This window comes from Etheostoma cragini, chromosome 19 (genome assembly GCF_013103735.1).
Source record: "Etheostoma cragini isolate CJK2018 chromosome 19, CSU_Ecrag_1.0, whole genome shotgun sequence".
Taxonomy (NCBI): domain Eukaryota; kingdom Metazoa; phylum Chordata; class Actinopteri; order Perciformes; family Percidae; genus Etheostoma; species Etheostoma cragini.
In genome coordinates this window covers 18017326-18028614 of record NC_048425.1, presented here as the reverse complement: position 1 = coordinate 18028614, position 11289 = coordinate 18017326, and the positions used below count along the sequence as shown (strand labels likewise).

At 43.0% G+C, this 11289-nt stretch overlaps 1 protein-coding gene across 3 annotated transcripts in view; it reads right to left on the bottom strand.

The window, feature by feature from the left end:
- The window catches only part of LOC117934707 (ADAMTS-like protein 1), an 80718-nt gene that overhangs the window by 41208 nt on the left and 28221 nt on the right, over window positions 1–11289 (bottom strand). For all 3 annotated transcript variants that reach the window (XM_034856585.1, XM_034856582.1, XM_034856583.1), the window contains exon 2: window positions 10979–11095. In XM_034856585.1, the coding sequence (XP_034712476.1) occupies window positions 10979–11095 (117 nt within the window). The remainder of the gene's footprint in view (window positions 1–10978; window positions 11096–11289) is intronic.

Genomic DNA, 11289 nt, shown 5'->3' with positions numbered 1-11289 from the left:
GGGGGGGGGGGAATCCAGGAAGCTTCCACGCATGTTGTGGGAGGAAGCACATCCTTTAAAGCCCCAGATGATGGTCTATACAGGACTTATAGATATGAGCTTTTGTAAAGATCTGTATCTTTTTCAAATTTAATTTGTTTATGATCCCCAGTGGGGAAATTACAATTTACACAGGCCAGAAATACACACACATGTCAGAGTGGGTGGGCCCAGCGGTTGGGGGGGGGGGGGGATACAGTGCCTTGCTCAAGAGCATTTAGCCCAAGTAGCATCTCTCCAGCTACCAATCCACACTTCATAGCGGGACTTGAACCGGCGACCTTCTGGTTCCCAACCCAATTGTCTACAGACTTAGCTTCTGCAGCCCCGTTCTCACTGCGGTTCTTCCTGTTTAAAGAATATTCAAAAAGAAAAACTCCATGTAAAAGTATAATTCAAATGTATAACAACGGTTAGGAAAAAAACCAACTACACACACACATGCTTAAATCCTGATCCTTTCAAATCGCTTTGACATCACACATGGGTTTCGACCCCTTTTGTTGGGCTTCAAATCTCAGCTTCTCCACAAAAAAAAGCATTGTGTGCATCTGGGAAGCATCTTTGGAATTAATACCACGCTGCCGGATAGATGAGAAAAAGGCCCGAGTTTGTCAAAAGCCTCCGTGGTTTCGACGCTCGTGCTCGAATCGGAGAACGGGCCGTGCTCCCAATCAAGCCGAGAGCACGGGTAAACCTCATGCATCAGCACTCAGAGGCAAGACCAATTAAACCCCGACCACAGGAGATGTTGTACAACGGAGAGGGGAACATGTATCTGTGGAAGACCACAAGGCCATGTCATCTAAAAAACAAGCTTCCTCTGTTTATTGTGGAGGCGTACTGCTGATTACGAGACACTGAATATCCCTTAAACACATCATGTGTGCTACTCATCTGGGGAAAAGTGCCCCGGCAATAACTCCATTTTTCCTTCGGTTGCTTTGACAGTTGCTTGGCAGGGGTCTTTGTGTACTTTGGATTTGTGAGAACAGCTGTAGCTTTGTAATCGGACAACACAAACTCAGCTTCATTAGCAGTAATACTCTCTAGAGCCCGGCCAATACCGATGCAAATATTGGGTTATTTAAAATCGGATACATCCGCCGAAATATATATTTTTTTAAATAGAAGAATCCAGAAACACGTAACCAAATATAAACACATTTCCCTAACATTAGTTAGTTGTAGTTATTTATGAGTCCTCACTAAAATAATATCATAATAATTAGTTTTATTGTCACAGCAGAACATCAAAATATATTAAAGTTCTGATAGAGCGTCCTCTGGTGGACAGACTATGCAACGCAATCACTAACAGGGACGTTGTAGAGCGTCCTCTGGTGGACAGACTATGCAACGCAATCACTAACAGGGATGTTGTAGAGCGTCCTCTGGTGGACAGACTATGTAACGCCATCACTAACAGGGACGTTGTAGAGCGTCCTCTGGTGGACAGACCATGCAACGCCATCACTAACAGGGACGTAGTAGAGCGTCCTCTGGTGGACAGACTATGCAATGCCATCAATCCTTGCATGGTTGACCCATATTCATTTCACAGAATCATTTATTTTTCTTCATTTCTATGTCTTCTTTTTTTTTTTAATCGGGGATTAGAAATGCAGATACCGATAGTACGGAAAATGCCTAATATCGGACGATAATATCGGTATAATATATCAGTCGGGCTCTAATAGTCTCCCTGAAATCGTTTCACTAAGCCTTCAGTCAAACAATCCTAACATAAAGAGGAGTCGACGGAGATATCATTGTCATTAGTTATTTCAACCCATGAATATTGCACTATAGCTATAGGGAATTTTGGACATTTTTTGACATCCATCTTCTGTCTTCTCCCCTAAGAAAAGTCCAAAAAAAGTCCCATGTTTGTGTCCTTTCAATCTTTCAATAAGCTACCAGAGATGCTGAGTTGAACACAAGCCAAGGCCCATAAAACCCTTAAAGATTACAGTTTACAGACTGGCAAGCTCCACTGGTTCATGCCCTGCAGAAGATTAGAGTGAGTGTGTGTGTGTGTGTGTGTGTGTGTGTGTGTGTACTAGAGACTATGTGAGAGTGCATGAGCGACTCACATGAATCCCAACCTGCAACCTACAGAGATCCTTAAATTACTGGGAGAGTTACTTGAAATCAAAGGCTTGGGTCCGTGTTGTAGAACCATTCAGTGTGAGTTTGCCGTCTTGTGTTGCAAGCGCTGTTCACTTTTCAGCTCGGAAGGGTGTCAGGGTCGTTTTTCAATTTTGCGGTTTGTGAACAGATTACATTCCCTCCCAGGGCTCCCTGAGAGCGCAAACTGTCAGTGAGTGTGTGCAGCAGGGTGTGAGTTTGCATGTGTGTGTGTGTGTGGGGGACCACGTTTCATGGTCTTGATTTTCTCATGTTTACGCTAAGAGGACCAGTTTGCAGTGATGGGTTCTCAGCATGAAACCAGAGTGAGACCCCCACTTTGCACTGTGTACATCAAACCCTTCTTTCAATATGCTGTAAGCGCCCAGAGATGTCGAGTTAAGCCCCGGTCTATAAAGGTCTTAAAATCCTTCAAGAATACACAACAGACAAGCTCCACTCTTATACGTTCTGCAGGTTCAAATTACATTTTGGAAAAACTTTTGCTGTCGTCCAAAACGACGTCTACCGACACCGTTGATGATTATAATGCTGCAAAAGCTGAAGAAACGCCATGTTGGACAAATGTTAAAAATGTAGACAATTTCTAAGAATCGGTTGCTTGACTGTTCCTACCTCACTCAGACCCAAAGTGCATTATGTCGTAATAATGTTCCCCCCATAGGCGCTACAACAACATCAAAACCTAGGAACAGAAAATGCTTATTTTCACATTTGAATCATTTGATGTCATCCAAATTCTTGCATCATTGCTGCAATATTTTTAACAATTTTTACTGGGCTGATTTTTCTGAAGGACTCTTTTGGTCTATAAAATGCCTAAACAAATAAATTAAAGTTCACAAAGCCCAAAGAGATACCTTTAAATTACTCTTTTTTTTTTTTTTTTTTTTGACCAACAGTTCAAAACCTAAATCCATCTATAAATTACAGGAAGGCTGAACCGTTAGGGTTAGGTTAAAGGCGCTGCGAGGGGCACGGGCACAAGGGGACCACCGGTGTGAATAATACACTTAAAACCTCCTTAAAAAAACCTGGTTCGGGTCTAAAAAGCTGTTTAAAAGAAGTCCAAATGCTCAGAGCAGGGCCAAAGGACCACAGGACAGGAAGGGGTTAGGGTTAGGGTATAAGCGTAGCGCCCTGGATAGGGTTAGGGTCCAATGGCTTACAAACTTGACAGGGGTCTTGCTACGGGCACGAGTAAGTGCAGTGCCACGTTTGACGTTGTTTGGATTGGAAATGCAAAAGATATCATTCAATATTGGCATAATATATTTATATCTCACCATGAGGACCAGCAGCAGAGCTTTGGCAGCTAAAACGTGACAAACACCCCAGACCCACAAAAATGTGTAAAGCAGCACTCCTTTGGACTACAAGGTCTTTGACTCGAATAAACAAAGGACAATTCCTAAAATTTCCGGTAGGGCTACATGATATGAGGAAAATATCGAAATTGTGATTATTTTGACTGATATTGTGATATGATTCACGATATTGGAGGGACTGATTGTTTTGGTATCATTACTACATTGAAAGAAATGAAAATGATTTTTGCGAGGATCAGCCCCCCCCCTCCTCCTGCGATTTGGATATATTACTAGTCCATATTGCGATTTTGATACAATAAATTGTGAAACTCTAATTTCAGGAGGTTTCAGAATCCCAAATCTTACTCTCTCTGCACACACACATGTATATGAAGTGGTTCCGGGTCCTTCTGTAAGTCATTTTGGGGTACAATTTGGTTTTGATGAAATCTACAAGCAGGCCAAGGAGGAGCTCTTTCCAAACAAGCTCATTTATTATATTTAATTTCACTACCATATATGACAAAGAAAAGCAGCAAATACACACATGGGAGTATTTGGAAGCTGCGTTTTTGTTTAAAAATGGGTCAAACTAGAGCTGAGCAATATATCGATTTATCGATATCGTGAAATGAGACTAGATATCGTGTAAGATTATGGATATTGTAATATCCTAATATGTCTCAAGTGTTTTCTTTTCCTGGTTTTAAAAGCAGCGTTACAATAAAGGTATGTCCTATTGTGATCTGTTACCCGCTTAGTCGTTATAGCCACATCCCTGATGATTATTCATCAAAAATCTCATTGTGTAAATATGTTGTGAAAGCACCAACAGTCAACATTACAATATTGTTGTGGTATCGAGGTATTTGGTCAAATATATCCTGATATTTGATTTTCTCCATATCGCCCAGCCCTAGTTCAAACTATCAATCATTTCGAAAAATAGTTGCAGGTTAACTTTTTTTTAATTAATGTCCTTCACAAAAGGACCGGCACAGACCACCACTACAGTTGAACAGGATCCTGAAACAGGACTTTGATGGTTGACTGACACAGACTCTTTCAGGGATCTAATCTGTAACTCCGCGTCCCTGTAAACCACCCAGCTGTATTGGATGGACCGTATTAGTGAAATCCGGAACTACAGACAGCAACCCAGCACATGGCTTCATGGGTAGGAAAACTTGGAGATGTGTATGTTTGTTCTGCTACTGTAGTGTATGCCCAACCAAGACCAAGCAGAGCCATTAGAGCCCACATCAAAGACAGGGATCCGTTTTGGGTTGCCCCTTGCCCACTGCTTAACCTAAACTCTGCTCCGCATGGGTGGCAGGGATCCTTCAGCAGAAGCTTATTAGCGCGGTAACGCAGGATAACACTGTTGCTTACACTGGATATTGGCTACATAGTGCCGGCTGTGCGAGCCCACTATGAACACCCCCCTACAGAACACTGGAGAGCCACAAAAGTTAGTAACTGCCACCATGGAGTGAGTCAGTTTATTTTAAGTCCAGAACCACAAAAACAACTGGTCCTAGAATGTTGACAGCTCTACTCCCACCTAGAAAAAGAACTCATTAGATTTAGATGTTATTGCTTGACAAAATGTAATTTCTCTTATGAACCTCTGACTGAACCAGAATGAAACCAAAGGCCTAGGCTGATCTTACCCACATGCCCAAGAACCCCAAAAATAAGAGGCTTAACAGGAAGAATTGCCACTTGGAGGCAATTACTGTAGCACATGCAGAGCCAAAGCCCAGAGCTAAGACAGAAATTCCTGGATGAACCCTTTTTGGCGTCAACACGTCTCCATTGTACAAGTGTGTCTCTGTTTGTGTCTGTGCATGCCGAACGTGGCGTCGAATACACACATCTGCGACAGGGAGTGAAATGTAAACAATTAGAAATCAATGACTCGCCCAGAAAATGTGTGCGTGCCTTCACATGCAGAGGAGGAGCAGATACTCCAGGAGGTGAGGAGAGAAGAGTGTGAGGATGATGATGATGTGGGAGGGGTGTTTAACTATTAATCAAAGACATAGTGTTGGATGCTGTGCACATGCGAGGCGACACGCGATAGTGTTGAAATCTAAAAAGGCCCAGGGATCACATGTGGATTCCCGTATTGCACAGCACATGTCGGCATGCAAATACAAACAACGATGGGATTACATGAGGGTACACTGTGCAAGACTCTCTGCAGATGGGAGTGTGCGTGCAACGGTAGCCAGCAACAGAATCCCTACTGGCTCCATGCATTTACACACACCCCACATTTGTTATGTGGGTATTGTGGTGAGGTCTTGTTACTGGTGGTATTACCTCAGCGGCACCCCTCCAGTACCCACAGTGCGCTGGTGTGACAATACATCAAGCGTGGGGAGATATTCAATGTGGCACGGTTGGGGCCAAGGCTTTATTGAACACATATGTTGATGGAACAAACACAGGGGTGAGAGTGAGATCTCCGGTCCAGAAGCCACGTGGCTTTACACCACATTCACCAGCACTCAGCACTTTCTTCAAGAGCGCTGGGACGGAGCCTCCGAACAGCACTCGCCTGTGCCAGACACCAATGAGACAGCCAAAGCGCACAAGTCAGGAAGGCAAATGGCTTCTGTTTCGTCCTTTAAACGCACAATGGACATTTTCTAACGCAAAAAAAGTGTTGTCCGGGCCTGTCTCGCAAGCAGATTTCACCAGGGTCAGGGTATCTTTCAGATAGCCGGCTACACCGGCTATCACTGGCATCACATACGCCGTTATTAACTCGCTGTTTGGAGGTAAGGGTTTCCAATCCAACTGCAGTGTTTCTAGTAAACAAACGAGTCAATCGCATGCAATGAGGACAGATCCAAAGAATTTGATTTCTCTAAAGACAACAACTCTGAAAAATGAATAATGATGAGTACAAACTATGATTTCATAACATGGGACATACTGTACATTTTATTAACAGTGGGTAGAGATGTGGGAGCTGCATTAAAATTAGTTTTTAGAGTTCCTGGATATAATGTATTGGTGAGATATGTAAGTTTTAATGCTCAACAAGGTGTCCGTTATCAGGAATTAATGGGAAGGCCAGAACGGTTTTCCAATAATTAATATAGCTAAAGTCTTTACTATATGTTTTTTACAGTGTGGTCTGGGGATAGGCAGCTAGCAGATAGTGAGGAGATGATTTTACAGTGTGTTCTGGGGACAGGCAGCTAGCAGATAGGAGGATGTTTTTTACAGTGTGTTCTGGGGCACCTTTAATATTATTATTGGCGAAGGTCTGCAGTTTTAGAGTGCCCTTCTAGTTCTAAGCATGTTAAAGCCGCAAACTGTCACCTGTGGAATAATGTGCACTCAGTAAGTGTGTATGTGTATGTTCGTGCATGCGCGTCCATGTGCATGTGCAGAACTGTGACCCACTCTTTTAAACTTTACTTAATAGCACTACTAGTGGAAAAAAACTCCACAGGGTACCTGTAAGGCTATAAAGGTTACATACACTGGCTAAAAGTAAGCCTTATACAACATTAACAACTCAGAAATGCCCTAAAGCTTTAACTTGAAGTTGTGTAAACCTGGGGGGGCACAGCATGTAGTGGGGAAAAAAATGAAACCCAAACATCCTCTCAGCCTGACAAAACTAACATGCCCCGGCGCCCAGATAGCTCATTTGGTAGAGCGGGCGCCCATAAATAGAGGTTTAGTTTAGGGCGCGGGTTTGACTCCGACCTGCGGCCCTTTGCTGCATGTCATCCCCCCTTTCATGTCTTCATCTGTCCTGTCAAAATAAAGGCTGAAAATCTTTTAAAAGAAACATAAACTCACATGCCCGTCCTTCTAATGAAGACAAATTAAGTGTTTAATTGTGCAAGACCGTTGCCCTTTCCACCTGGCGCTACATGCGCCAGGTGGACATGCGCCCCCCCCCCCCCCCCCCCCCCCCCCCCCCCCCCCCCCCCCCCCCCCCTTGCCATCCCAACTTTGGCCCGGCTCGCCCAACCTTAACTACCCCAAACCCTGACACCCTGCCAAAAGGCGGAACCGTCTCGGCCGTCACAATGACCGTCATTACCAGACACTTAAAGCCCCCCCACCCATAATATCTTGGCCTTTATTGGTGTGGATAACAAAATGTAGGCTGGTTTACAGAATTAACTAATAGAAGTACTCTGGGTACTTCTGGAAGTCTCTACTGTTTTAAGTTTGTATGTCCACCTCCTTTACTTTAATTACTCAGATTTTCAGAAAATACAAGAATGACACTCTGAGAGTGCAGACCTACGCCAGGGCCAATGGTGCATTCAGTGGTCCTCGGACGGTCCCGTTTCCCAAGTATGGAAGTCTTCCGACTTCGGTGCGTTCATGAGCTTTAAGTCTTAATGTAGAAACAACATGGACGCTACAAAGACGATGGATTTCATGTATTTGCGAGACAACATAGAGCAAAGGAAACAGATCAGGTGAGCCGAGATTGCCTGGATTTCCCTCAAGTACATGAACAAATCTTTCTTCTTTTTTACATTAAAGCTAAATTTCGACAACTGATCATGGTAAAAAGCACAAATACAACTAGAAACTGACGCTTCTTTTTCTTCTATCCCAACTCTTAATTTCACATTCTGACAAAGATATTTTTTTACATATTTTGAAGGTTTTGAGTTAGTTGCTGTTCTCAAAGCTTCTGGAAAAATTCATTCATGGCCAAACGACGAGTGGGAATAGTCAGAGAGAGAGATTTAAGACCAGCATCTCTGTTAATCTTCACAGTCCTACTCATTCAGTCACGTTACAGAAGAAAAAAAAAAGAAGACTTTCTCAGACTCGGCAGCCAAGATTTTAGCCATCAGACCCCCCACACACTTTGACTCAGGAACCTCTCAACCTAATAAAGGTACTTGATATCTGTTTATGAATGCTGACATTGGTGAAGCTCTACAGCACATGCTTGACATCACGTAATAAATACTGGTTAATTTACAAAGGTATGTTAGGCCTAAGCTGTTAAGCTTTGCTAAGCTGGCCTAAGACAGCTCCGTTCCATCGAAGTAGCTCGTGCTGAGGCTGCCAGAAAAAACACGTTCCTTTTGAGAGAACAATACATGTGTGGCCCTCTTGAGGGATGGGGTAAAGGGTCCTGGGGAGGTCAGTCCTATTGCCCACCACCCGACCCTGGCACATTCTCATGAACTAGAGAAAGCGAATCCACTTTGGAGTCCGCCTCCCGGGTTGCTTGCTAATTAAGCCGCGTGGCTTGGAATCAAGCTTAATATAGAACCAAGATCCAACACATCCAGACCCGAATCGACTGAGTGCTGAAAGGGATCACAAATGTGCGGCTCCTGGGAGTCTGTGGACTCCCCATCTGAAGACAGGTTAGCATCTTGCATGTAGCACAGAACCGCAATTCCATTCAAGAAACCACTTTTTAACCTGTCCTGGCCCTTAATATTGGGTAAGAGTCAGTATCCTTCATTTGTTCTGTATTATCATGGCATCATATTTAAAGGTCAAAGGGCAGCATGCTGTCATGCCTCTGTCCAACAGAGACAAATGTGAATCTGACAGGCCACAGTGATCAAGGGACAACTATGTTAAGGTTGAACTAAAGTGCATAAGTTCTTCCTTAAAGCCAACAGTGGTTTAAATGAAGGGTTCTACATTTTGAGAAACATGCTTATTACTTTTCGTGCTGAGAGTAAGATGACATGATTGATACCATATTCATGCCTGGGAATTAAGTGTGGAGCAAGAGCCAAGAGGCAATTAGCTTAGCTTAGCATAAAGATTGGACGTAGGGGCGAATCGCCAGTCTGGCTTGCTCCAAAGTTCCAACACCTCTAAAGCTCATTAATTAAATAATGTGGCTTTTCTTTGGGGAAATTCACTTATTCCATTTTTGGCAGAGAGTTCCTGTAGATGAAAGAATGATATCAATCTCATATGTATGTTTTGTTTTAAATAGAAGGCTACAACCAGCAGCTGGTTATTTGAACAAATTGTTATGCTAAGCTAAGCTAACTGTCTTCTCTTCTAGCTCCAGTTTGGACAAAATCAAGTAAGTGAATCTCCCAAAATGTTGAAATCTTCCTTTAATTTGACAATAAAAGGTGAATGAGAGGCACCTTAGTTGTTCCTGTATGTTGATAGAAATACAGATTAACTGAGTATACTATTATGAAACCCATAAAGAACAACTGAGGCCACATCATGTGGGAGTAGACGTTTGAAAACCACTCTGATGCACATTCATAAATCTGCTTGAGGTCAGTGCATCATAAATCCCACTGCTGCTCGGTTACAGTGTGACATCCAAATGCTTTAAAGATAGCCGTTTGTGGTTTCTAACTCCAGTCCTAGAAGCATGTACCACGCCATTTACATTCTTGACTTCTGATCGTTTTTAAATGGTTTTTCCACTTCGTCTGCATGTAAAAAGCAAAGATGGAACGAAGCAGTGTCAAATATATGTCACTTTAAAATACTAGGTAGGGCAAAGTCATCATGAATATTACACTTAATAAATAAATAAAAGGTTTCCCCTCCAGAGTGATCTTTAATCCCTTATAAAACTTAAAATGAGGCTTGTGAAAGGTGTGAACGAAGGACTTTTCACCTTTCACCTGAAAGAGGAGGTCTTACTGTATATGTTGGAAATATAGTGCAAGTAAACCAGAAAATCTGAGTCATGTCCTCGCAGTAAATCGGGGGAAAAAATCCCCTCACGACAACAGTAGTGATCATCATAAGTACTCATTTCCCATACTGAAGTAGAAGTGCAGAGACTTAAAAGTAGAAGTACTGATTTAACTTCTTTACTCAAGTAAAAGTAACAAAGTACAGGCTTGGAAACTTACTTAAAGTATCAAAGTAAAAGTAGCCTAAACACATGCTACTAAGGAGCACCCTGAGGAACTTTAGTGGAGAACCCGCTCTTAGTTCTTCATATTCCATTTGCTATATTTGAAATAGATGTTTGCCGATAGGCCTAAAACTTCCCATTTATGATTATTGAGAAAGAAACTGGGACTCCAGGTTAATAAGATTCTGACTGAGCAGCAAGATATGAATTTAGCTGGGATTCTGGGAGAATTCCCACATCCAGTTTCTCTTTTTTAACCCTCCTGTTGTCCTCGGGTCAATTTGACCCATTTTCAAAAAGTTCCTATATATCAGAAATTTGTGATATTTCCCCCCCCCTTAAAGTGTTAAGTCCGCCCCTGTGTGAGTGTTTGCATGGGTTGCCCTGTTTCCCATCAAGCCAGGTCAGCCCGCCCTTCACTCCCAATATCCCACGGTCATCATTCACTTATATTCATTACTGAGGTGTGATACTGCGGGGTTTTCCCCCCCTCTTGTACAGAGCGTTACATAAACACACTGCGATAGACTTATTGGCTGATTTAGTTTTATCTGACACCTCGATTTATTTCTTCAGTTCAACAATGAGTGCAGTGTTTTTCTGATCGGGCACTTACGGGGTCCTCCGGTTTTTGGCTGCTGACGTGGAGCGGCTCTTCCGCGAGATGGTCTCGTCGGATCAGGGTGAATTCCCTGATGAACACCGCGTCCCCATCGTTGGCCCCGGCAGCAACCTGAAAAACGAATCAGAAGGGGTCATGTAGGCCACTTAATATTAAAGTATGGATTCTTCTTTATGGGGCAAAAGAAGAAAAATCAAGCAGATACACCAGTCCAGTATGGCAACAAGCTCTCTGTGTGTGTCTCCACCGGATCATGCTATTTCACCTCTGTGGAGCAATGGGGGGATGATGGGAAATGTAGGTCA